This window comes from Rhamphochromis longiceps, linkage group LG18, assembly GCF_057381845.1.
Source record: "Rhamphochromis longiceps isolate RC_006_pf linkage group LG18, R_longiceps_female_GT1.1, whole genome shotgun sequence".
Taxonomy (NCBI): Eukaryota; Metazoa; Chordata; class Actinopteri; order Cichliformes; family Cichlidae; genus Rhamphochromis; species Rhamphochromis longiceps.
In genome coordinates this window covers 14,066,988-14,090,490 of record NC_140574.1, presented here as the reverse complement: position 1 = coordinate 14,090,490, position 23,503 = coordinate 14,066,988, and the positions used below count along the sequence as shown (strand labels likewise).

The 23,503-nt window shown below is 39.8% G+C and overlaps 1 protein-coding gene across 1 annotated transcript in view; it reads left to right on the top strand.

Annotated features, from left to right (window-relative positions):
- Positions 1-23,341, top strand: part of colec12 (collectin sub-family member 12) — a 32,453-nt gene extending 9,112 nt beyond the window's left edge. Inside the window, exons 3-10 of the mRNA XM_085388548.1 lie at positions 15,637-15,759; positions 18,227-18,313; positions 18,454-19,497; positions 19,962-20,522; positions 21,293-21,435; positions 21,564-21,673; positions 21,759-21,901; positions 22,837-23,341. Coding sequence (XP_085244674.1) covers positions 15,637-15,759; positions 18,227-18,313; positions 18,454-19,497; positions 19,962-20,522; positions 21,293-21,435; positions 21,564-21,673; positions 21,759-21,901; positions 22,837-22,856 — 2,231 coding nt within the window. The 3' untranslated portion in view covers positions 22,857-23,341. The remainder of the gene's footprint in view (positions 1-15,636; positions 15,760-18,226; positions 18,314-18,453; positions 19,498-19,961; positions 20,523-21,292; positions 21,436-21,563; positions 21,674-21,758; positions 21,902-22,836) is intronic.
- The last annotated feature ends 162 nt before the right edge of the window (positions 23,342-23,503 follow it).

Sequence of the window (23,503 nt, the reverse complement as noted above, 5' to 3'; positions counted from 1 at the left end):
TCATGCAGAGCACGATTGTGAATACACTTGTACATAAATATAGGAGAATAGAGTGAATAGAATTTTCCAGAACCAGCATTTGTACGCAGATAGTAGGAGTGCAAACTTAATATAAACTGCTTTGTATCCAAAATAGGTCTTAGCCATGCACAGCTGGATGTTTTATGGTGTATATGAATTTGTATTGAGTTGGGATTCTGTCTGAATTCCACTAAGGCAATTTAGAGATCACAGTACATTCCAGCTGCCTCCAGTTACATCTTATTCACAGTATATCAGACTTCCTTTAGTACAGACATTGCCACATAGATATAAACTCAATAACACAATAACTCAAAATGTCAATGAAAAAGGATCTCCAATTTAAAACATGATACTTCTAGAGTTGCAGCAGAGTTTCTGTCAGTAAGTAGTTTTATATATAGCCACAGTTGTTTTTGACTGAAATTGGCCTAACCACCTCATCCTTCGTCCCCAAGGGATATGTTGGTCAATTTTAACGAGATCCCTGGAACTGACTGTCACCTTCTCTCACATAATGGATGCTTGTCAAGCTCTGCATTCATGGCAGGTTCTGGCTTAAGAATAACATGGACAATATTGGAAGCATCTGACTGTATTTTCTCTCTACAGTCTCAGACGGGCTGGATGAAGAACTTGTGTATATGTCTCAGCATCAGCGTTACACTTAATGAAAGTCTTCTGGCCCCAGTGATGGCCAACATAAACTTATCTGCTTCCTCTCTTTGAAAAACAGCAGAAAGCTTCACTGAAACTGTGCGTTTGTCATTGCGTTGCCGTGAATCACCTCGCTGCTCGCTGTCTGACTCGCAGACCTGGCTCAGGGACTCTTGTTGCTCTGGCTATGCTTACATTGGCCCCAGTCCAGCACAGAGCTAAGTGTTTTCTTGTTTATGCCTTAATACTTTCATTTTGATGGCTTAAAATGTCTGCATTTTATCCAGAAAAGTAGGTTATGTAATTTTTCCAGTTACTCAGCTCTCATGTCTTTTAAATGACTGTGTCAAGTATGCATTTGTGTATTCACATCGGTGCATCTGCTGCAAAGGAAAATCAGAACCGCCCAGTCACCCTGAGCATTACTATGCAGGACTGAATACACGTAGTTCAGTACAATACTTCAGTGTTTTTCACCCACACTCCTGTAAATCAGATTTTCTTACAAATAGTCAGAGTCAGTGAATAGTTTAGCATTAGTCAAGTTTGGAGTTTGGAGACACTGACTCACTGAATTAATTTCCTTTCTGGGGCTTAAAGTGTAAAAGAAACTTTCAAAGCATGCAAATACTTGAAAGATTTAAAAGACTGAGATCAGGATATTTTATCATGATTATTCACTGATATCAGTGACAAAGATGTTTTTATTGCTTTGTCACATCAACTCAACATAATTTTTACATCTGGCCTGTGCTATATTTCCCCTAATGTACACATCTTTGCATCCAAAAAATACTGGTCTTCCCTTTACACCGAAATTCAGTGCATCTTGAAGAAAAAGTAGTAAGATGTTAAGTAATAGTGTAAGTACTATAAGTAAAAACAAGGTGTTTGTTCACATTACCCAAGCGCCAAGAAACAGAATATACTTCAGACCATTTATTCTGCCTCCATGATTGATGTAAACAAAACAGGTCCTCACTGCTGTGAGATCCCTCTCTGTCTCCACTGCAGTGTGTTTCGCACACAGTGTAGGTGTTGGCACTGTGGAAAAATAAAGCTTTCATTACTCACCATGTTTATTGGACACATATTTTTGGCCAAATAGAATGTGATAGTATTTTGTCTTTGTAAAATGGATAGATGTATCCAATGTGCAGTACAGGCTCACCTTTGAGACTGACTTAATGTTGGGTGACTCACATTAGCAACCATTTCTTGACCTACAGTATATTCTACTGCAGCTAATGGTGATTTTGCAGGCGTTTGAATAAGTTAATTGTGCAGCTTTGCAATGCAGGCGCCACTATACAACAATCTTTGCATATGATTCGTTCTGGGTTAACATCACTTTCCCTAAATTTGAAATATTTCCAAACAATAGATAAGCAACCTTTAGGAACAAGCTCTTTGCCTTCAACTGTGCCAGACATTTGATTTTTGTTTTGACGGTCTGTTATCTGTTGTCTTTTAAGATAATGATACTGATTCAAACTTTATCCAAGAAACTTTGCAGCACAGGGAACAGCTTAGATTGGCAGATGCAGGTATGTGGTCAGGTAGTGGCTTAGGGAGCAATAGCGTTAGATTAGCTTTGCGTTCGAGCAGTGTTTTTTAAATCAGTAGATCATGTTTATTTAATTGTGGGAATCATGTCATGTTTGTGATTAAAGCTGAAATAATTTTGTGGCCCTGTGACACACTGCATGCATTTTTTTAATTCGATGCATTTGACATAAAACAAATAGCAGCTGCTAATTTACTTCTGAGAAATGTGGACCAGAGTAATAGGTGCACTGTTTCTGGGAAGGAATGCAGTGAAATCAGATCTTAAATTTTCTTCATTAATTCATGGCGCTATTTTGCATCAGTGACAAAAACATCAAAAAATCTGATGTTTAGTTTTTGTAGTTTCAAATTGCCTAATCAGCCATCAAAGAGTCCACGACATATGTGAATGATTGAGAGCTCTTTATTCTGTGTCTTTGTGGTGACATACCACATCTTATTAGATACAGTAAAAGCTGTCTGAATGATCAGACTAGTGAGAAATGAAATGTATTGGCATCTTCAGATTAAAAGCTATATTGCATTAAATAACTACTTTGATATGGATCACATTAAAACTGCAGCTGCTTAACAAATAGTTAGATACCATCGTCTCTGTGGTCAGCATCTTTCCCCACAAGTAAAGCCAGACTTGGCTGGACAGCCTGCTCAGTCCACGCTGTGTGGTTTTATTGGCTCTACTTGGCGATGAAGCTTGAAAGAAAGTGCTTTGTGGCGATGGGATAGAGTGTAGCACCACCTCAGACAGACTTAGGGTTATGACCATCAGGCTGGGTGATGATTGTAGCTGATTCAGTAAGTGCTTCCACGCTGGGCCACCCAGCCGGCATGACCACACAAAAATCCAGCTGCACAGATGGTGTGTGGAGTTAACTCCAGCGCTCAAGTCAAAATGCGAGTATAGCAGGTTTGGACTGAAACGAGAACGCAATGAAAGATTCGTAACCTTCTTGACAAAATATGTCTCAGTTTAATTGAGGTCATGTTCTTGTGGTGAATTTGAGATCCGTGGGGCTTTGTGAGTGAACTCCATGAATGTCATCCAAGACACAGACAGTTCTCTGTGAGGCTCCACTATGGGAGCCATCATAAAAACAATTTTCTCTGAATAACATGGTTACAATTAAAGAAATGTTTGATATTGATCACACTTATGCAATCCACATTTTACCAACGAGCACAGCATGCTTTCCTGGTAATAGGAAAATTGCGTGGTTCTTGAGGCATAATGAGATTATAGATATGGCACATTCGTACATGGAGGTTTCCAAAGTTTAAAAAAAGGTGCTTTCTTTAGTAGCATCTAGTGAATGAAGCACTTTGAACATTAAAGGTTGAGGGGCTCACTGATATGGTCAATTCTTTTATTCTTGTTGTTTTTTTTGTTTGTTTGTTTCATGTATTGGCAGAATATATGAAGGACTGTCACCTCAAAGTACACAGAACAACTCAACACTAACTGATTTCTGTGGGCTAGAGGGCTCAATTATACCAAAACCATTGACTACAGGCCAAATGTATGCACTTGAATCTTACATTACTTTATGTTCATGCATACAAGCTGTTCTTGCTTTTGCAAGGATTTTTATTGTGGGACAAAGTGATTAAAACTAATTTTCAATGTTCCTTCATAATGTATTGTTTGCATCAGGGATGCTGAAAGTGAGTGGCTGTTTATGTTATTTCTTTTCTGGCAGATAGAGTAATATAATTGGCAAGAATTTGAAAATAGCATTAACCCCACGTATGATGTGATTAGCTAATATTGGTCCTTTTATTATGCTTGAAGAAATTGTTTTTCAACCTAAAAACCATTGTTTTATCTCAAGAGTGCCAAAGGAATCTGTCAGAAGCGAAAATACTTCTTAGAGAGACAAAATTTGGCTCATTATATATAAACAGCTATGTGTCTGAATGGTGTTTTGCTTTTATCTGCTGCTCAAATATGTTTTGACTCTGTTGCAAAAGCAGAAGCTAAGGCGCAAGCCTCCACTCTATAAAAACACATGAAAGCCTTGTGTTTCGATTTCACTCTGACTGATTTGCTGTTCTGGCGACACGATGCAGATGGGTAACCTGCCAATTCACACATCGCTTCCTAGCTCAGTTTTGTGTTCCTGCCTGAAACTGTTCAGATTTTTAGTATATTATTAAGCTGCAGAAAAAACATGGAGTGTGATGATTGAAATGATTCGCTAGAAGTTCCTGTTTGATTTAATTATATATATGTAGGTTAAATGCAAAGCTTTTGTCGTAGCCTATTTTAGCTAAATGTTTCCACAAGTGTTTCACACTACTTACCTTCATTTGTTGGAGATAATTATACCTGCTAAAAGGTTGGTTTGACTTTATGCACCACTAGTGTGTTTAATACACTATCATTTGCTGTTTAAATTTAAAACAACTATAATAAAATTATTGACCATTATAATTGGTTGAATTCCATTGACTTTCATCAAGAACTGATACTAAGTGGTCTAACTTTTCCAGGGTACTGTTTAACTTGACATTAACTCATTCCAACATGCCAACACTGGAACATGATCAGGAGAGACCAGGGGGTCTGTTGTACTGCTCACAGGCCAATAAAAATTGTTTATGGGTTCTCTATGTTTTGCTTTTTGGGTTTTTGTTCTGTTTTTTTGTTTTGTTTTGTTTTTCAAATTCATGCATGCCTGTTTTACCGGCTGGCTGGGGCCTTTCTTTGTGGGATTTTCATGTTTCATGTTCTCTCTGTACTTCAGCTTCCTCCCACAGTCCAAAAATACGCACATTAGGTGAATTGGTGACACTAATGTGGCTGTAGGTGTGAATGTGAGTGTGAATGGTTGTCTTTCTCCCTATGTTATCCCTGTGAAGGTATACCCTGCCTTTTTTTCCCCTTATGACAACCCAACTGTAACTCTGACTTGGATAAACGTAAGAAAATGGATGGATGGATATCTGTTTTAAAATAAGAAGAAGCTTAAAAGGATGAAAAGTTTGTGTTTTATACATTAATAGACTACTGCCTGGAATTTAACGTGTCTCTCTTTAGAGCTTTACTCGTGATGTAGTTTCAAAAATGTCTGTGTTTATTTGTGTAATAATACTTTATCTGGCTGTACTAAATATATGTTTTCTTGTGCCCCTCTGCACAAGAAAACAGCAAATCTTTCTCATTGTAATTAATGGTTTTATGCCAGTTCTGGGGAACTGTGATATCAAACGTTTATAAGCACTTAATGTGTATGAAAATACATACTTGCATGCGCCTGTGGTTGCAGGTGCTGTTTGAGTTGCACTTTACAGCAGTCCCCGGTAATATTAACTCCCAGTTATGTTAAAAAGCCCTGCCTGTGAGCACTGCCTCTGCTTGCCAGCTCGTAGTGGACCTACCTCATACCCTGTATTTTATAACACAGCCAGCAGTTGGCGTTTCTTCCACTGTATATTGTGGCAGCAGATGTGACTCTACCTACATATCTCCTCATCCCATCATACACTATTGGCCTGGATTTAAATGGAAACTGCTGACTAGAACAGAAAGGCTTTTTGGTCACAGCCACACAAAGTATGAACAATACAGTGGCCCAGCTTTGTTTACGAGGCACACATGCACACTTAAATGTATGTCTTAGGATTACAATATATGACCCATTTGTCATAGTCTGTCTTTCTTTAACCAAGCACAGATGGAATGACAAAACTGGGGGTTAATCAACTCCATCTTGGATCTGCGATTGTCTTTGATAGGCCAGCTAACCGTTTTTTTTTTTTTTTCTTTTTTCCCCTCTACCAGTTGGAAATAAAAACACAGAGGAGTGCTCAAAATGAGAAATGCATCATAAAGTTTCCCCTAAAAAACAAGCTCAGTTCTATTCCTTTTCACAGTTTGCACAATTCCTTCAGTAGCTCCAATTTTTTGTTTTACTCGCTCTGTGTTGTTATGAAATCTTACTGGAACTAAGTACTCAAAGGGCTTTTAGGTAAACAAATGTTGCAGGCAGAAATTAATGTTTGTTTTTATAAAGCAGCTGGTGGCATTAGGAAAGACTCATTAAGGAGATAATTTTGCATGAAATTGTGTTGTTCTTTTGTTGTTGTTGCATAAGTCAAGCAAGCAAGAGAGTCTGAAAAATTAGTCATAATAGTAATTGATGGATTGATGGTCATTAATGTTTTGTTTATTCTTTTTTGTCAAATGAAATACCCCCGATTACACGTTCAAGATATGAAAACATGATATTAAACATCTGTAAGTAATACTTGGATTTGTTATATTTTCACCATTAAATCTCACTAGCTAAAATTGAAACTAGAATGAGGAGGCCTCTGTTGTGTAAGACAAAGGTTGATGGCATTCTGAAGAGAGGATGTGTTTGAGTCACCCGTCCACATTGTATATCCCAGTGGAGTGTTTGTATTATTGTCTTTGGCCAAAGCCTTATGAGTACAATATACAGTTTTTTCAGCTTTAACTAGTGTGTGTGTGTGTGTGTGTGTGTGTGTGTGTGTGTGTGTGTGTGTGTGTGTGTGTAAAACATGTGCATGTTATCCTGTTCAGACATGCAGTCCTCTACCCCAGCGGTCCCTAACCTTTTTTGCGCCACGGACCGGTTTATGCCCGACAATATTTTCACGGACCGGCCTTTAATGTGTCGCGGATAAATACAACAAAATAAAACTAGTACCGGTACCGAAAAAAAGAAAATTTATTCATAACACACGTGAAAAGACCCAGGAAAACCGAGTAAACAATAAAAACGATAACAAAATAACGCTGAAAACTGATAAAAACCCTGAAAACTATACATTTCACACCTGAGCCTCAACTCTCGTGGCCCGGTACCAAACGACTCACGGACCGGTACCGGTCCGAGGCCCGGGGGTTGGGGACCGCTGCTCTATATGTTATTTAACAACATACAGATCTCTCCTAACTGTAACACTCTTAACTCCTTACTCATCATGAAAAGGAAGTGAATACCAGTGGGAAGGTTTCTTATAAAAACACTCCACATAGTCCACTGAAAGCAAAGTTTAGAACTTAGCTACTTGCTTGGCACGAAGGAATGATGTATCAAATGTTTGCATGCATCCTTTGATTTGGCTCCACTGTAACAAGGCCCAGATGTGCTAGAGAGAACCTGGGGCTCAATTTAAAGTGTTATAAACCTGTCAGCGGATTTATGACACTGTAAAGTTAAATAAAATCACTCACTTTGCGCCAGAAAGAAGAAAGCAGCGGATAAACAACAGCAGAATGGTTAAGCTTGATAAGCAGTTGTTAGAATTTATTTAATATTACTTTCTACACCAGGATCCTTTTCTACGTAGCTGCAGTGGCGTGTCTAGAAAGTTTTTGTTGGGGGGGCCAGGTAGGGGCACAGATAATGTTAAAAAAACAAAAATCTACCAACCATAATTCAATAACCCTATAAACCTAATAACCGAATGCACTTTTAACTCTTATTAGAATGAGATTTTATCCACTACGGTGCAAACTTTTTAGGTACTGCGTTGATAAAGTACAAGAGATACAATCAGTGCTTTGTCAGTGTTTATTCAGCATTCAAGGACAGCAATATTTGCATAGTATTTTTACTGACATATAGTGCACATATGTTATGGGCAAAAACATTTTTTAATATTAAAATACGAACATTTTTAACATACAATTGTCAAATTAGCCAATGCAAAACTTTATCTGCCTATTAAAAAAGAAGATAATCTTCTCACAAACTGGTGTTTGATTTTGAAACAGGAAAAAAGTGGGGAAACAAATGAAAAGACTAACATTTGAATAAAACCTGGAAGCAAGTAAATACTTTCTATGCTGCCTTATGATAAACTTTGGTAATACTGATGTATAGAGAACACTGGCTGATGATGAAATACAGTCAGCTGGCATGGTGACACTGCCAGTATTAACCTGCTGGGCTGGACTGGGACAAAAAATCGGCCCGGGCATTTTGATTAAAGACCGGCCCACCAGGTATTAAAGCCATGAAGCCTTTGAATGAAAACAAATGCTGTTGTGACAGTGATGTACACTGTCTTGTTGGTATATGTATGATTTCTATACATTTTACGTCAGATAAAAACTTTGTTCGCAAGATTCAGATAATTATTTAACAAAAGCTAGATATTTTAAATGAGAATAAGAAAGGAAAGTATTTATTTGTGCCCTCCTCTCCCTGTTAATGCCCTACCTGGCCCCCTGACAAAACTTTCCTAGACCCGCCCCTGCACAGTTACCAGTTGTCAGCTACTTAGAAAAGGATCCTGGTGTTGTTTGTCTCTCAGAAACAGTTCATAACTTCCCTTCAACTCATTCATGTCACCTAAAAGGTAAACCTGTTTCTCCATCACCTGTTCAGCTCTGATGATTCAGTAAGGACATCTCCTGGTTTCATCTTCATGTTTCCCTCTCACCACATATCCAAACCGACATCATGACCAGCAGCTTTACAGCTGTGGCTCCAGCAAACATCAGCTGATAGAAATTAATATTAAATAAATTCTAACAACAGCTGATCAAGCTTAAATGTGCTGCTGTTGTTTAGCACGACATCCGCTGGTTTCCTTTTTCTGGCGCAAAGTGGACGATAAATAAACAAGAGGGAAAAGCCGATCAGCTGATCATCGATCAGTTTCATGATTGAAGTAGCAACAGGAAAGGGAGGAGAGAGAATGAGAGAAGAAGAGGCAGCTGACAGCGTGAAGACGCAGAATAAATCCAGCTTTGTGTCTTTTTCCATTTTAGCTTAAGCCTGGAATAAACTGTGTTCCTTACAGCTCAATATGAAACGTGTAATATTTTCTCTGAATGAGGGACCATTCCATTTTTTAAGGAGTGGTTGACAAGTCTACTAACTAACCTTATGAATAAAACAAAGTTCACTATCAGTAACATCATAGCACCCACTCAGCTGTATAGAAACTCTGTCATGCTAGCCAGTACGCAGTACGAGTTATTGTAACTGACTGTAAAAAGTCAGCACAACGAAAATAAACTCCACCTAAATTTGTTTTATATCTGACCCAGATAGACTGCAGGTCATAAGTTCTTACCTGAAGTTCAGTTCACCTGACACTCGGACTGGCGGCCGCCTCGGGTCTCTCCTCCTCCTGCCTCCCCTTCCCTCATCCACCTGCTGGCCTCTGTGGAAGCTCCGCCATAGCCACCACCAAACAACTGAGTTATTTTTTCACATCGGCCAGCATCTGGCCATTCCACCACCTCTCATTGTTCATGCCGTTACAAAAAAAATGTATAAATAAGTCATCAGCCACTGGGCAAATGCCCGGTATGCCCGATAGCCAGTCCAGCTATGTTAACCTGCAACCAAATCTGCAGCTCCATAAAGCAATGTTAGACTTGGATTATATCTTATGACTCATGCTATGCTAGCAAACATTTAGCTAAAATAGGCTACGACTTATGCTAGCTCCCCCCAGTAGCCTACTGTCTGAAATATTAGACGGTTGCAATAATTCTCTAAGTGTTATTTTTTCCTTGGTATTCTAATGTCACAGAAGTTTACAAAACTCAACAAACTTAATATTACTTACCGGGACATTTATTCTCTCCTCATTTTCTTTCATCGAAAAATTGTTTTCTGTCTTTCTCCTTCCTTTGCTAACGTGATGCTCATAGTGCAGAAGCCGAGGCTGCATTCACTTACATTCGAATATCTGAGCTTCACTGTGAAAACATAATCGTACATTTGATATTTGATTTAATTTTATTGTTTTAGCTTCGGGGTGGCACCCGGGGTGGCCAGTCTGGTTGGGGCCCCCCCAGGGCCACCCTGCTGGACACGCCACTGCGTAGCTGACAGCTGGTAACTGTGCAGGGGCGGGTCTAGCAAAGTTTTGCCAGGGGGCCAGGTAGGGCATTAACAGGGAAAGGGGGGCACAAAGACATACTTTCCTTTCTTATTCTCATGTCTAGCTTTTAATAAATAAATATCTGATTTTTAAACAAGTTTTCATCTGATGTAAAATGTATAGAAATCCATTATTGTATACAGTATAGGAACTTTATAATTTATAACCTAGTAAGCTATAGTACTTTTTCCTTTGGGAAGATACCATGTGTGCAGTCTGCAATTCTGTTGAAGATGTTGAATCTATTTAATTATTGTGGAAAAATTATTGATTTCTGTGCATTTTTTTTTTACACGTGTATTAAATTAAAGTTGATTACGTCAATTAAGCATTATGAGGTGGAGGGTGGTTCCCTATGTTTTTTTGTTTGGTTTTTTTTTGCTGGGAGTTGGCAACCCTACTAGTTAGGTTGCTTAATATTTCCGCGAAGTACTCTTTAAAATACCAGAATAGGAAGGATGGTGTAGGTTTAAGTTTATTAGATTGATAAGTATTGCTGAACTATGAAATATTTTGGGTGCAGTGTATTTTTTGCATACAAGTATAACAGAATAGCTTTAGATTTGTTTTGTTTTTTTAAACTTGATTATGAACTTATACAAAATGTAGCAAGATATTTAAAAAAAAACATTTTATTGATTATAAAATACGCTATATCGGATTTATATCGGTATCGGCAGATATACAAATTTATGATATCGGTATCGGACATAAAAAAGTGGTAACGTGCCATCTCTAACATGAGAGAGAGAGAGAGAGCCCAGCAGGCTGGCTAAGCTAGCTCGGTAGTTCAAGGTGCCTAATGTCTAGGTAATTTGTCTCAGTGGTAGCTTCCCCTGTGGCGTAGTGCTGCTTACTTTTTAACATTCCTGTTGGCGACTGTTAGCTGCAGGAGCCGGAGTGAGATGTAAGGACATCGGTTCAACTTGCAAAACCTGCTCAGGGTTTAACTGTTTAACATGGTCCTAAAAATGGCATCAGGAGAAACATAATCAAGTTCTTTAAACCCAAACTCCACCGGCAAGATAAAAGTGTCGTTTGCTTTGATGTATTCAATCCACCTCTTCTCGCTGTGCTGAAATAACTCGGCAGTTATTAAATGGATTGCTTCATCCTCCTTGGCCCACTGTGGTACATGTTTGTTTGATAAACTGCGTGTTTTTTGTTTATCTACTCAGTTTGTTGAATTTCCAAACCAGATTGTAAAAAGACAAGTCCAAGAATGATTATGGAAATCACAAACTTGAACTCGATCCACAAATATATCTAAGTAAAGTTATGACGGTTTATAGATCTACAGTTTACAGCTGTAGACAGACAGATATCACGGGGGTTTACCATTTAAAAGAATAATATTTGCGTTTCCTTAGGAAATGTGAACATGCTGTATTGACAGGATTAGAAAGTGTCAGACTCCATTCAGGTGGGGAAGAAAAGTTCTGTGTGACTAATCTGGGTTTTGGCTTATCATCATTTTCCACTTATATACAAAACACAAGGCAAAATCAAAGAATTAATGTGATAGCCATCCACAGCTACTGTATAAAAGGCTCTGACCTGCACAGGCTTTCTTTGTGTTGCTATGGAAATTTCCACTGCTACGCAGGAGGGAGGGAGGGCTTGCAAGCAAGTCTAATGTCAGGTATAAGGAACTGGGGAATTTTTTTCTTTGACTGGCTTAGAGTCCAGATGAAGTACAGCTGTTTTAGAGACACCACAGTGGAATGCTTCATCTTTCAGTCTGTTTTTCCCTCTGTCTCCTAATCCGCATCCTCTGTCTTTCTTCTACTTTGATGGCAACAATAAAGGATTTGCCAAAGATAAAACTGACTCATAACAGAGCATAACTTCTCCTAAGTATCACCGGCAACTTTAAAAGCACTCACAGGTCAATTTAACATCACTGATCTTATCATTACAATGACACGATATGCTGGGAAACCTTGGATTCTGGCATCCATGCAGATGCTACTTTGACCAAGCCTCTCATCCACGCTGACAGCGATAGGACTCTGAAATGGCAGCAGTATCCCACAACAGGGGAGACAACAGTTCGGAACAATGACCCAGGCTCCATACTCTCCATATCCCAGATCTCCAAAAGGGAACAAAATACACTAGAAAAAGCTCGATGCATAGAGACGCCATCCTGCATACTACAGGACCCACAGGATCTGCCTAAATAATCTGATGGCTTAGCATTCATTTTAGTATTCAATATAAAAAACTGCAGTCAATCCTGCAGAGAAATACTCCATGGGGAAGTGTAGAGCTTAATACTCATGTTAGCAATGTTTATACCAGCAGCTGCAATTCTAAAATGCTGAATTTTTCAATATCTGCAGCACGTTCCCTGCTAGTCCTTGTTTCCTGAGCTAGAGACACAAAGGAGTGCCATCCTTGTAGAGCAACACTGCTAGCTCTGGTTCTCCAGATAAGACACAAGTAGTCTTGCATTTTTCTAGAAATATATTTCTTTTTGTCTTCATTCAAAAGGACAAACCACAAAAAACAGACTGGAAGCACAAGGTTTTCATTTGACATCAATAAAATGTAAGTTGCAGTATCCTCCACTATACCTCTGCTCTTTGTAGCATTTTATGACATTTATTTGCCTTGTGGGGATTATTTGGCTCAAGTCCAGGTTGCTGATGAGGAATCTGGCTGCTCTCCTGCTTCTCAGCTCTCACCATGCCTCAACGGTTCTCGGCATTCTGCACCAGGCCTTTGGTGTAACAGTCCCTTTTAAGTCAACTCATGACATATGTCATCATATTTATGTTTCAGTCACAGTGGTCCTATGAATATAAAACAAAATGCATGTGCTGACTAATGAGGTACAGAAGTAGATTTGCTGTCTGCATGTACATAAAGAGAGGACTTGAGTGAGCTTTTTTTTTCTTAAAATACTCCATATGGTAAATTAAATTATCAAACTTTGTTGTAATGTACTTTGATTGACATCAAACAGTATAAGTGTAATGTCAGAGATTCTGACTACCTTTCACTTGTTCACCTTAGCACATTTCAAGGTCAAAACAAAACTGTGTCAAAACAATCAAAAATGTCTGATGAATGGTTATAGAAACAACGTAGGTTTATTTTACTTCTTGATTCTCTGTAAAAGAATCTTTTAGCTACCTTGGAAGTGTTAGTGTGGACCACATCACACAAAATTGTTGTTTATGCAAAATCTCTTGGAGGTTAGAAAAAAAAACCCGGCAGTGACAAGCAGTGGGAAAATGTTACAGCCCTGGAACAAGTCATCAGCTGCTCTGCCCAGAATGAATTTCCATGTTAGTTCAGTCTAAGCGTCGCTGTGGGGAAGAACATGGCTGTTATGGTTTTTAACCCAGGTTATACACAGTATGTGCTAAATTCTTGTTATGCTAAGTGTAGATACTAAAAAGTCTGCAAAAAAAAACCCCACAATTATTTTTCTGCCACAACAATTAAAACACTCTTTTGTTGTCTTTGTTTAAGATTTTAAAGTCACAGACACATTTTTTTTCTATTTCTGTGGGAGAAATCCAGCCAGGAGAAAAGTTATTGATGCAAAAACGTATGTGAAATTCATCACCTTACACTTACCTTGCTTTCAACCCAGAACCTGCAGATGTACAGCTGCATGTTTACATGGTGTGATGCTGTACTTTAAACAGCGTGTTTTCAGGGACAGTGGGGGATTCTCTGATGGAGCTCTCCACATTCACTCACATGGGGCTGTCGGTACACATAAGGACAACAGTGGCCGGCATATCCATGTCTAGCTCCATGGTGGTCCCCCCCCCCCTTTAGTTTGTCAGACATGATGTTTGTACAGATGTCTGGGTCCAAAGCAGAAAGGACAAACCCTCGCTGCCCTTTTGGTGGTCCCGGCCTACCCCTGACTTTAAAGCATAGATATACTCAACTGTACAAGTTATCTTTTGGATTAAATTTTCTGACTGTATTCTGTGACCATGGTGGGTATAACATGTTTCTATAAACAATTCTCTCCTTATTATTGTTATTATTCATGGTCAACAGCCTTGAAGACTGCTGTTGTGCTCTGTGAGGTTCTTTGACCTATTTCAATGTATTTCAGATTTAAATAAAATAAAACAATTTATTACAGTTTGCGTTTTAGTAATGAGTTCCGATAATGATAACTAAAGAAAGATGAGCAGCCAGGACATTAGAGTGGTTGTAAACAAACCCTGATGTTGGCTACCTGAAGTTTGAACTCTAAGACCTTTATCCATACCGCTGCTTCCTTTGTCCTTCAAATGAAGTGGTAGCCAGTCTCTCCAAACATTTAGCTTGCTTACAGTCTGTATGATAGCTGCACTTTCTTCCCCAGTCAGTCTTATCTTTCAGCAGTGTCACTGTGTTCAGTGATCACAGCAGTTGCTTAAGTGAGTGCACGGTTTTTATAAATAATAGAACCAATGTTGAAAGTAAATGGAAGACCCACTTTGTTTTATGATTATCTATAGCAATATGACATTTTATGAATCTTATGTACAGGACACCTTTTAACAACATCTTTTAAATAATAGTTTGTTGCAGCTTAAGTTGTATTGATGAGTTATGATAATGGTATGATATTATACTAGAGAAACCCTGATGTTAGTTATAACTAAAGTTTGAACTGTAAGCCCTGCATCCACACTGCTGCTGTGATTTGTTTGTAACGGCAGATGGTGATATTGCACGATTTTCACATTTTGTTTGCAAACATCCAAATCGGGAATGTGTGACAATTTTCCATAAATTCTCCTTTCCTAAATAACCTGATAACCTGATAACCTGACCTCTTCCATTAAGAGCTTTTTGGCCTGTTGTGAATTAACGGCAGCTGTCTTGTATCTCTGCTTACTAAATGCTACTTTGTCAATTCGAGTAAAGTCAAGCAACCAACCTGCCTACAATGTTTAGCATTAAATCACTTAGTGTTGGGGATTTTTAGGAAGCAGAAGTAAACGTCTGCGACACGAATGACCAAAAATCTCACTGTCCCAGTGTTCTAGGTTAGTTGCCAATGACACAGAAGGGGAATAGTAGTGTTTTGTATTGGTTCCTCAGTCATATGGATAACACATGTGCAGTGTTTTCAAAGTTTCATAGTGAGTTTTCTTGCCAGTTAATGGGGCCAAATGTTTTCAATTGATACTCAACTTGAGAAAAGCACAGCGTGTGCCACCACAGACACGCAGGTCTAAACTTAGTGATGACGTAAAAAAGAAAGAATCCATGTGGTTTCACTTTTTATATGAAAACATTTGGGATGTTTTTATGAACTTCCTTCTTCAGCTGGAGCGTGTATGGGTTACTACTGCAATTTTATTCTTCTTGCTTGCAGCCAACCTAGAATAGAATAGAATAGAATAGCACTTTATTATTATTGTAAATGTACAACGACATTATGGGTGTCCCATGCCAACTGTCCCGGAATAAAATATATAAACTATAAATAGACAGTGCTGTACACTGTTCACTGGTTTGTGACACAGACCCTGTTGTGTGTTACAGGAATTCAGGAGGGTACAGAGTGCACCAAGTGCAAAAATGACTGGGCATTAAGGGCAGCCATCGCACTCCTCTATGTGCTCTGTGCCCTGCTCGCTATAGCGGTGGCTGTCCTCGGATACAAAGGTAAGCCGTAACTGAAGTTAAAATGCCTGCTTAAACAAATACTCTAGTTTTCAGCTGGATTGCAGCTTCTGACATCCACAACAACTTACCTGACAACACTGAACCCACAATGTGTGCATAACGGGTTGAAGTGGAATGGCAGATGGTGACCTCAGTTTTTCCAGAGTGGCTCAGTTAGACCCTTTCTTACAAGCCAAGAAATATTGATGCTCTAAGCCAAATACATAGACTTTCCTTTAACTACAGATGATGGAACACTTATTTAATTCTTCACTACTTCACTACCCCTCCACGGACTGGCATATTAGATCACCCAATTATGTAAATGTAAAAAACATATTCTTGCCATTTCCTTATATTTACATGTGAATTAAGTTCCTGTCCTCTGTGCTGTGGTGATATTACTTGTACAAGCCCCTGGACTGTCAAAAGGCATAGCAACTGGCCCTGTTGCCCTTGGATGTATAATCCTGTATTGTACTCCTGTAGGTGTGTTTGCTGGTTTAGTATGACGTGATTCACAGAAAGTGAGAGGGGATCAGTATGAATGAAATTCTGTATAATTTTATTATGAAGTTCTTTCTCTTCACACAAACTTGGTTGATTTTTTTCCTTTTTTTGTCTAATAGATTGAACAATAACAAACAGAAAATACAGTACACAAAATCTTGCTAGAAAGTCCAGAAAGGATGATAAGGCCAACTTCAGGAAAGACTTTGGACAGACAGAGAATTAAGATGTCTGACTTTGGCACAATTATAGTTTTTTTTCCCTTTGTTTACTCCTGCCCTGCCTTCTGACTCCCATGGTCCCACAGCTTCTCTCTGCCTTCGTCTTTTTCTTTGATGTTTGATAAAAAATTAAATGGTTGTATCACTAACAGTCAAGCCAGAGGCTTTGGCCTAAGATTAACCACTCTGTTGACAGAAACCGTTGTTTACTGTCCACCATATTTGACATCTTTAGCCACAGCTCTAAATGGGAAACAGATTGTGTGGCGCTGTCCTTACTGCACGCATGCTGCTGTTACTCCCTGTTTGAACAATGGAAATAATATTAAATAGAAACAGACAGGAATTCCACATATTTCAGGCGTTATCATCGGGGAATGCTTTCTGTGCCTTACACATTTGTGGTCCAAAGCAGTCACAGAAAAATATGCCGAAAGTATCCTCGAGTGAAACACTGCTACAGTCCTACCTGCTCCACAGGCAACGAATGGCATATTTGCCTAATGGGGAAAGACTTAATCCAAACTACTGCACAAGTTTAGATTTAAATCAGAATTAGGTGCTGTCAGGTTTGTTTTAGGCTTCCAGCTTTGCATCTGTGTTAGCGTCAAGCCCAAGTGAGTTTGATGTCTTGGCTCTAATGTCTACCAGATGACTGTGCAGCGACTACCCAGGCTTAACAGCCCAAAGCAGATTTTATGGCTTGGTTGCAATTTGTTATCTCGTGAACTACAGACTAACTCACAAATTGCTGCGAGTGTCCAAAATACTTTGAGTGTGCAAGAAACCAATCTGAGCTCTGCATTCTATGATTTTTTTTCTATGCACTTTGTTATAGATATGCTGCTATTTTTCAAGTTAATGCTTTAATTCCTGTTAAAGAATTGTTTATTTAAATGTTTGCTCCAGCAGCTTTCATCAGTGTTAATCTCAGTTTGGGTAACTGCCTAGCTTTTGCTCATAACATGTCCCAATAGACAGCCAGACTTACTAAAAGACTTACTTAAATTAGCAGCCTTATATAACTCGCAGTGCCTTTCCAATATAAGGATGTGAAAAGGATGGAAAGATTAACAGGGGTGAATGAGAAGGTATGTTCAAGATTAGTGGGGAGTTTTGCAGGTGTTTCTAGTTTATTATAGATTTTTCTCACTGTTATCAATGGAATAAATTTATAGAGTGTTTCTGATTCACCCAAAAGAAAAGCATGTGACCATTTCAGAGAAACTAAGACAGATTTAAAGGAGATTACCTTCAAACTTCAGTTCTCAGCAGTTACCCAACAGCTCTTTGAAGCTCTTTTTGTTTGTCCCAAGTGCATGTTATTGTTTCATGTTTTTGTCACTCCTGGAATGATAACAGTGAACGCTTAGGGTGTTTTCCAGTTCAGTATTTAGACGCCCACATGCTGAGAGAAAAACAAAGCATGGAAGAGAGGAGACTCTTCCTGCAGATGTAAGGAGAGAGAAAGTGGAACCAGAGTCGTAAAGCGCTGGCGTGGTATTGATTATGTGTTTGACATTATTTACACTGATGAAGTGGAATTTGTGAGGAAAAATGTTAGGAAAGTTTTTCACTCCATTCAATCCCATGTTCCCATCAGTGGCGTTTAACTTTTCCAGTTTTTCATTGCAGCAGTATGAGTGTAACAATGCCCTCTGCTGTTAAGAAGCCCTTCTGCAGAATATACTATATCTATCTTCAACTTTAAGACAGTCGCTTTCATTTTTTCTTAGTGGTTGAGAAAATGGACAACATGACAGAGGGCATGCAGAATTATGGAGGCAAGATCATTGCTGTGGAGACAGACTTAAAGAAACTAGGTAAGTTCCAGTAACACAAGATTATATCATAGATGCCGAAAGCTGCAGAGATTTCAGTGACGTGTACAAGAAAGTAGGTTTTGGCTTTGACACTATACTATATTTGTATGTCCTATTAACAGTGTGTGACTGTTTTTCAGATGATCAGGCTGGAGTGATGTCAGTTAATGCCACTAGTGAGATGAAGACTTTCAAGTCAGATCTGGAAGCGTTACAGAATCAACTACAGCGCATTGCAAACAGGGCAACAAGTAACAGCGACAGGCTGGATGAACTTAGGATAACAGGAGGTGATACGGAAAGTGCACATGTCTCACTGCAGAGTTTTATGGAAAACAATGATGCTTCACTGCGTGGCATCAAGCAGACCTTGACCTCTTACAGTGGAATGATTGACAGCCTTGAGGCGGACACTGCACGGCTCCAGTCTGAGATACAGAGCCAGGTCAAAGTACAGAGCCAGACTCAGATTGATGTCAGTGCGCTGAACATCACGCAGGCCCAGCAGCGCAATCTCCTCAGCACACTACAGAAGACAATTGAAAATGCAGGACAGGAAGTTCAGAAACTGAAAAATGACTATCAGATTCTGCAGCAAACAGCCAGACAAACACGGGCTGACACAGAGTGGCTGAAGGAAAAAGTTCAGAACCTTCAGGTTTTGGCAGCCAACAACTCCGCCTTGGCCAGAAACAATGAAGAAGCTCTAAATGACTTGGGAGCTCAGCTCAGCACTTTAGCCAGCCAAATCCAGAATACCTCAGCTCTCACAGAGGGACATGACCAGAGCTTGCATGAGATGATGGACCACCAGAGAGACCATGATAATGCCACCTCGCTTAAGTTTGACAAAATGGAAGCACGATTAGACAGACACGAGAATGACATGAACCGCGTGACTGGAAACATTAGCTTTGCCGCACAGATTCTTGGTGTCATCAGTTCCGAGCTGAATGGCCTGAGGTCCTGTGCTGAGACAGTAATGCAGCACTCTGACCTGTTAGTGGGACTGAATGGAAGTGTGACACAGGCCAACGCAGACAACAGAGAGCTGCGCGCCCAGCAGGATGAACTAACAGCCCGGTTGGACAGAGAAGTCAACAACTTGTCCATGGTGATGGAGGAGATGAAGCTAGTGGACAGCAAGCACACACAGCTTATCACCAACTTTACCATCCTACAAGGTGAGGAATACCTGGCGTGCCTGATTTAGAGCTTTTCATCATCATATGTAAATAAAGCACCTTTTCCAATTATTTGTGAAAATTATGACAAGTATATTTAATTATTCTAGGTATGGAACTCGTACATTTTTAATTAATATAGAAAAGTATAAGAATATATAGATAGATTTCTTCCACTTCCATTTTGTTAAATAAATAAGTACAACAGTTTTCAGTTTCTTGGGGTAAGTTACATCGTCTACAACCTTCTGGTCTTAAGAAGAATCATATTTATGAATTATTTGTGACTTCTGACAGTGACTAGGATTGTACCTCTTCTGATTTGTAGTATGCATTTGTACCAGAAAAGAAATATAAGATTACAAGAAATCATTTGTGTGATGTTTTGTGTGACAGTGCATGTAAACATTAATTGTTACACATTGTTCTATCAGTTATAGTTCACTTATCTGCTCGTATTTCAGGCCCACCAGGTCCAAGAGGGCCCAGAGGTGATAGGGGTCCTCAGGGGCCAATGGGCCAAACGGGACAAAAGGGTGATAAAGGAGACAAAGGAATGCCAGGATTCGTCGGACTTAAAGGACAGCAAGGTGCAGCCGGACCACCAGGCGCAGCAGGTCCAAAAGGTTCAGTTGGGGCTCAAGGTCTTGTAGGACCTAAAGGACCAAGAGGGCCTAGTGGTCGACCTGGAAACCCTGGTGAGAAAGGTGACCCTGGGGTTCCAGGGCCTCCTGGGAGGGATGGACCTTCCGGAATGCCAGGACCGCCCGGGCCACAAGGGCCCAGAGGAGCAGCAGGACCTTCAGGTATGGAAGGACCCCGTGGGCCTGTTGGACCCATGGGCCCTCCAGGTCCTCCCGGTCTCCCAGGACTTCCTGGAACTCCCATATTTGTAAAGCCACCTCAGCCCACTCAGCCCCGTCCGGTCACTCAACCTCCCAAACCATCTCAACCTTCTAAACAAGTACAGGAACCACAGGGCTCTGTGTCGGTCCAGCCTCCTGTTGCCACAAGTCCAAAGCCTGGTGAGTTTTGTCCTGTCTCACTCTCATCAAACCCAACCGTTCACGGCAGTTGGCTGCCCCTCTCTGAGCCTGCGCTCTGAGGTTTCTTCCTATTAGAAGGGTGTATTTCCTTCCCTCTGTCACCAAGTGCTTATTGATGGAGGTTGTCTATTTGTTGTGGTTTTCTCTGTATTAGGGTATTGTAGGGCCTTTATCTTACAATATAAAGTGCCTTAAGGTGACTGTTGTTGTGATTTGGTGCTAAATAAATAAAATAAAATAGAATCTTGCACGGTGGCACAGTGGTTAGCACTGTTGCCTCACAGCAAGAAGGTCCTGAGTTCACTCCAGCCTGAGCATCACTCCAGCCTTTCTGTGTGGAGTTTGCATGTTCTCCCGGGTACTCCGGCTTCCTCCCCCAGTCCAAAGACATGCACTTTGTGGGGATAGGTTAACTGAAAAATCTAAATTGCTTCAGGGCAATTTAGATTTTTTGGTGTGAATGTGAGCGCGAATGGTTGTCTGTCCCTGTGTGTTGGCCCTGCGACAGACTGGCGACCTGTCCAGGGTGTACCCCGCCTCTCACCCTATGGTAGCTGGGATAGGCTCCAGCACCCCCCGCGACCCTGAAAAGGACAAGCGGAAGCGAATGGATGGATGGATAGAATCAAGTGATTAGATAAATTAGACCAGGACATTTTTGTAAATGTTGATACCTTGTACCATCTAAACAGCATCTCTAGTGATTTTGTTTTCTTGGATAACATGTATGTGGTAATTCATTCTTCCAGGTTGTCCACGTGAATTCAGAAACTTTGGAGACAGCTGCTATTACTTTTCTTCTGGTTCACAGAGGCTCAACTTTGATGAGGCCAACCGGTTTTGTACTAATCGTTCAGCTCATATGCTCATTATCAATAACAGTGAAGAACAGGTAAATTAAATTACATCCATATATTCCATATAAAGCTATTGCTAATTTTAAACAATTGCACAAATTGACATAAAACATTATTATAAACATTTTTTCTTGTTACATCTTCTTTTCTATTCTACCTCTAGCAATTTGTAAAAAAAGCCATCACAGGAAAAGGATATTTCTGGCTTGGACTGAGTGACAGAGAGGAGGAAAATGTCTGGAAGTGGGTAGATGGAACCATACCAGTTTTCACGTGAGTTGCAAATTTGTGTATGTATTTTAACTGTACAGGACAATTTTAACAAAGTGTAACCAAGTGTCTTTGTGGTTGTTTTTAGGAAGTGGAAGCCTGGCCAACCTGATAACTGGAAGCATGGTCACGAAGACGGCGAGGACTGTGCTGGCCTTATCCATGAGGCCAACTGGAATGACTTTTACTGCACTGACCGCATTGGTTTCATCTGTGAACATGCCTTTGACAGTTAGTACCTTCTTCATATTGGACTTTTAAATTTCCTATTTGTGTGTATTTCCATAGTTGCTTAATTTGTGTTTTTGGAAACAAAGCCCATATGACGACCAAGTTTGTTTATTCAACTCCAAATGTATATTTTTAAAATGTGTCACAAATGTGTAATGTCTTAAAAAATTATACTACATTCATTTACGCTGTTCTTTTGTAGACTGATGCAGTTTTGTTTATCTAAACAGATCCAGTAATTATGATCCCCTGTTCAAATTGGACTGATTCAAGATCACCTTAATATATTTTATTAAGTTTTTCAAAAGAAAAATAAACAGTCTAGTTTATTTTATAGTTATATAGATATACACACAGAGACATATACACACACAAAGAAAGAATTTAATCTATTTTAGAATAATGGATTGGATTTATATAGCGCTTTTCAAGGCACCCAAAGCGCTTTACAATGCCACTATTCATTCACTCTCGCATTCATACACTGGTGGAGGCAAGCTACGGTTGTAGCCACAGCTGCCCTGGGGCAGACTGACAGAAGCGAGGCTGCCATATTGCGCCATCGGCCCCTCTGGCCAACACCAGTAGGGTAAAGTGTCTTGCCCAAGGACCAACAACCAGGACAGAGAGCCTGGGGATCGAACCGGCGACCTTCCGGTTACAGATACGCTCCCCAACCCCCTGAACCACGGTCGCCCTGTAATAAGGCTGTAACAAAATGTGGAGCAAGTAAAGCACTGTGAATACTCTCTGGATGCACTGTAACAGTGAACATCCCCTGCTAAGTGGAGCTTAGTCATCATTAATAGCTGTTTTTTCATACAATAACACCTCAAAATGTCGCTGGGAGAGCTATAACTGTAAATGCAACATCTTGGGCGCACACACAGAGATACAGATACAAAATGTGTTGTATTTTTTTGTTCTCTTCACAGTGAAAGTTCCAGTTTTATAGCATCCATCTAAGAAGTAGTGATCAGTCTCCTTTCAGGAGAAAGGTGAAGAGGTTGAAGACGTCACTATAACGAGGGCCATGCGGAGAAGCACTACGTGACTAGAAGACTCTGATAAAGCCAGCCCAGTGGAGCATCACTGACACTTGGACTTTTATTTGTCTTTAAAGGCACTTTACAACATAGTACCATGCAAAAGGCAGAGCAAACACAGAGCCATTCCACTGTTGTATTAATTTCGATTTTGTACTGAAAAAACATGAGTATCTTCATTTATTTAGGCTGATGCAGCCACAGTTGTACATGTGTATCTGTAAATAATATTTTACAAATGACAATTAGTTGGTTGGAACTGAATTTGATATTGTTTGATTTGTTCAGTTACTCAGTCTTTACACATTTAAACTGTCAGAGTATACTTCAAATCTTTGTATCCGATAAAATACTCCACAGAATCATAGAATTATCATTTGTTTACAAGCAAGTTCCCACAAACATGGTGAGCAACCACTTGTCATCATTGCCCAATAAATACCTGTAACCTAACAAAAAGAAAGAAAAGTAGAGTAAATTTTTTCAGTGCTTTTTTGGAGGTTGGGGGAGAATTGACTGCTGATGTGAGCAGTGTTGCTGCCTTACAAAGGACTGT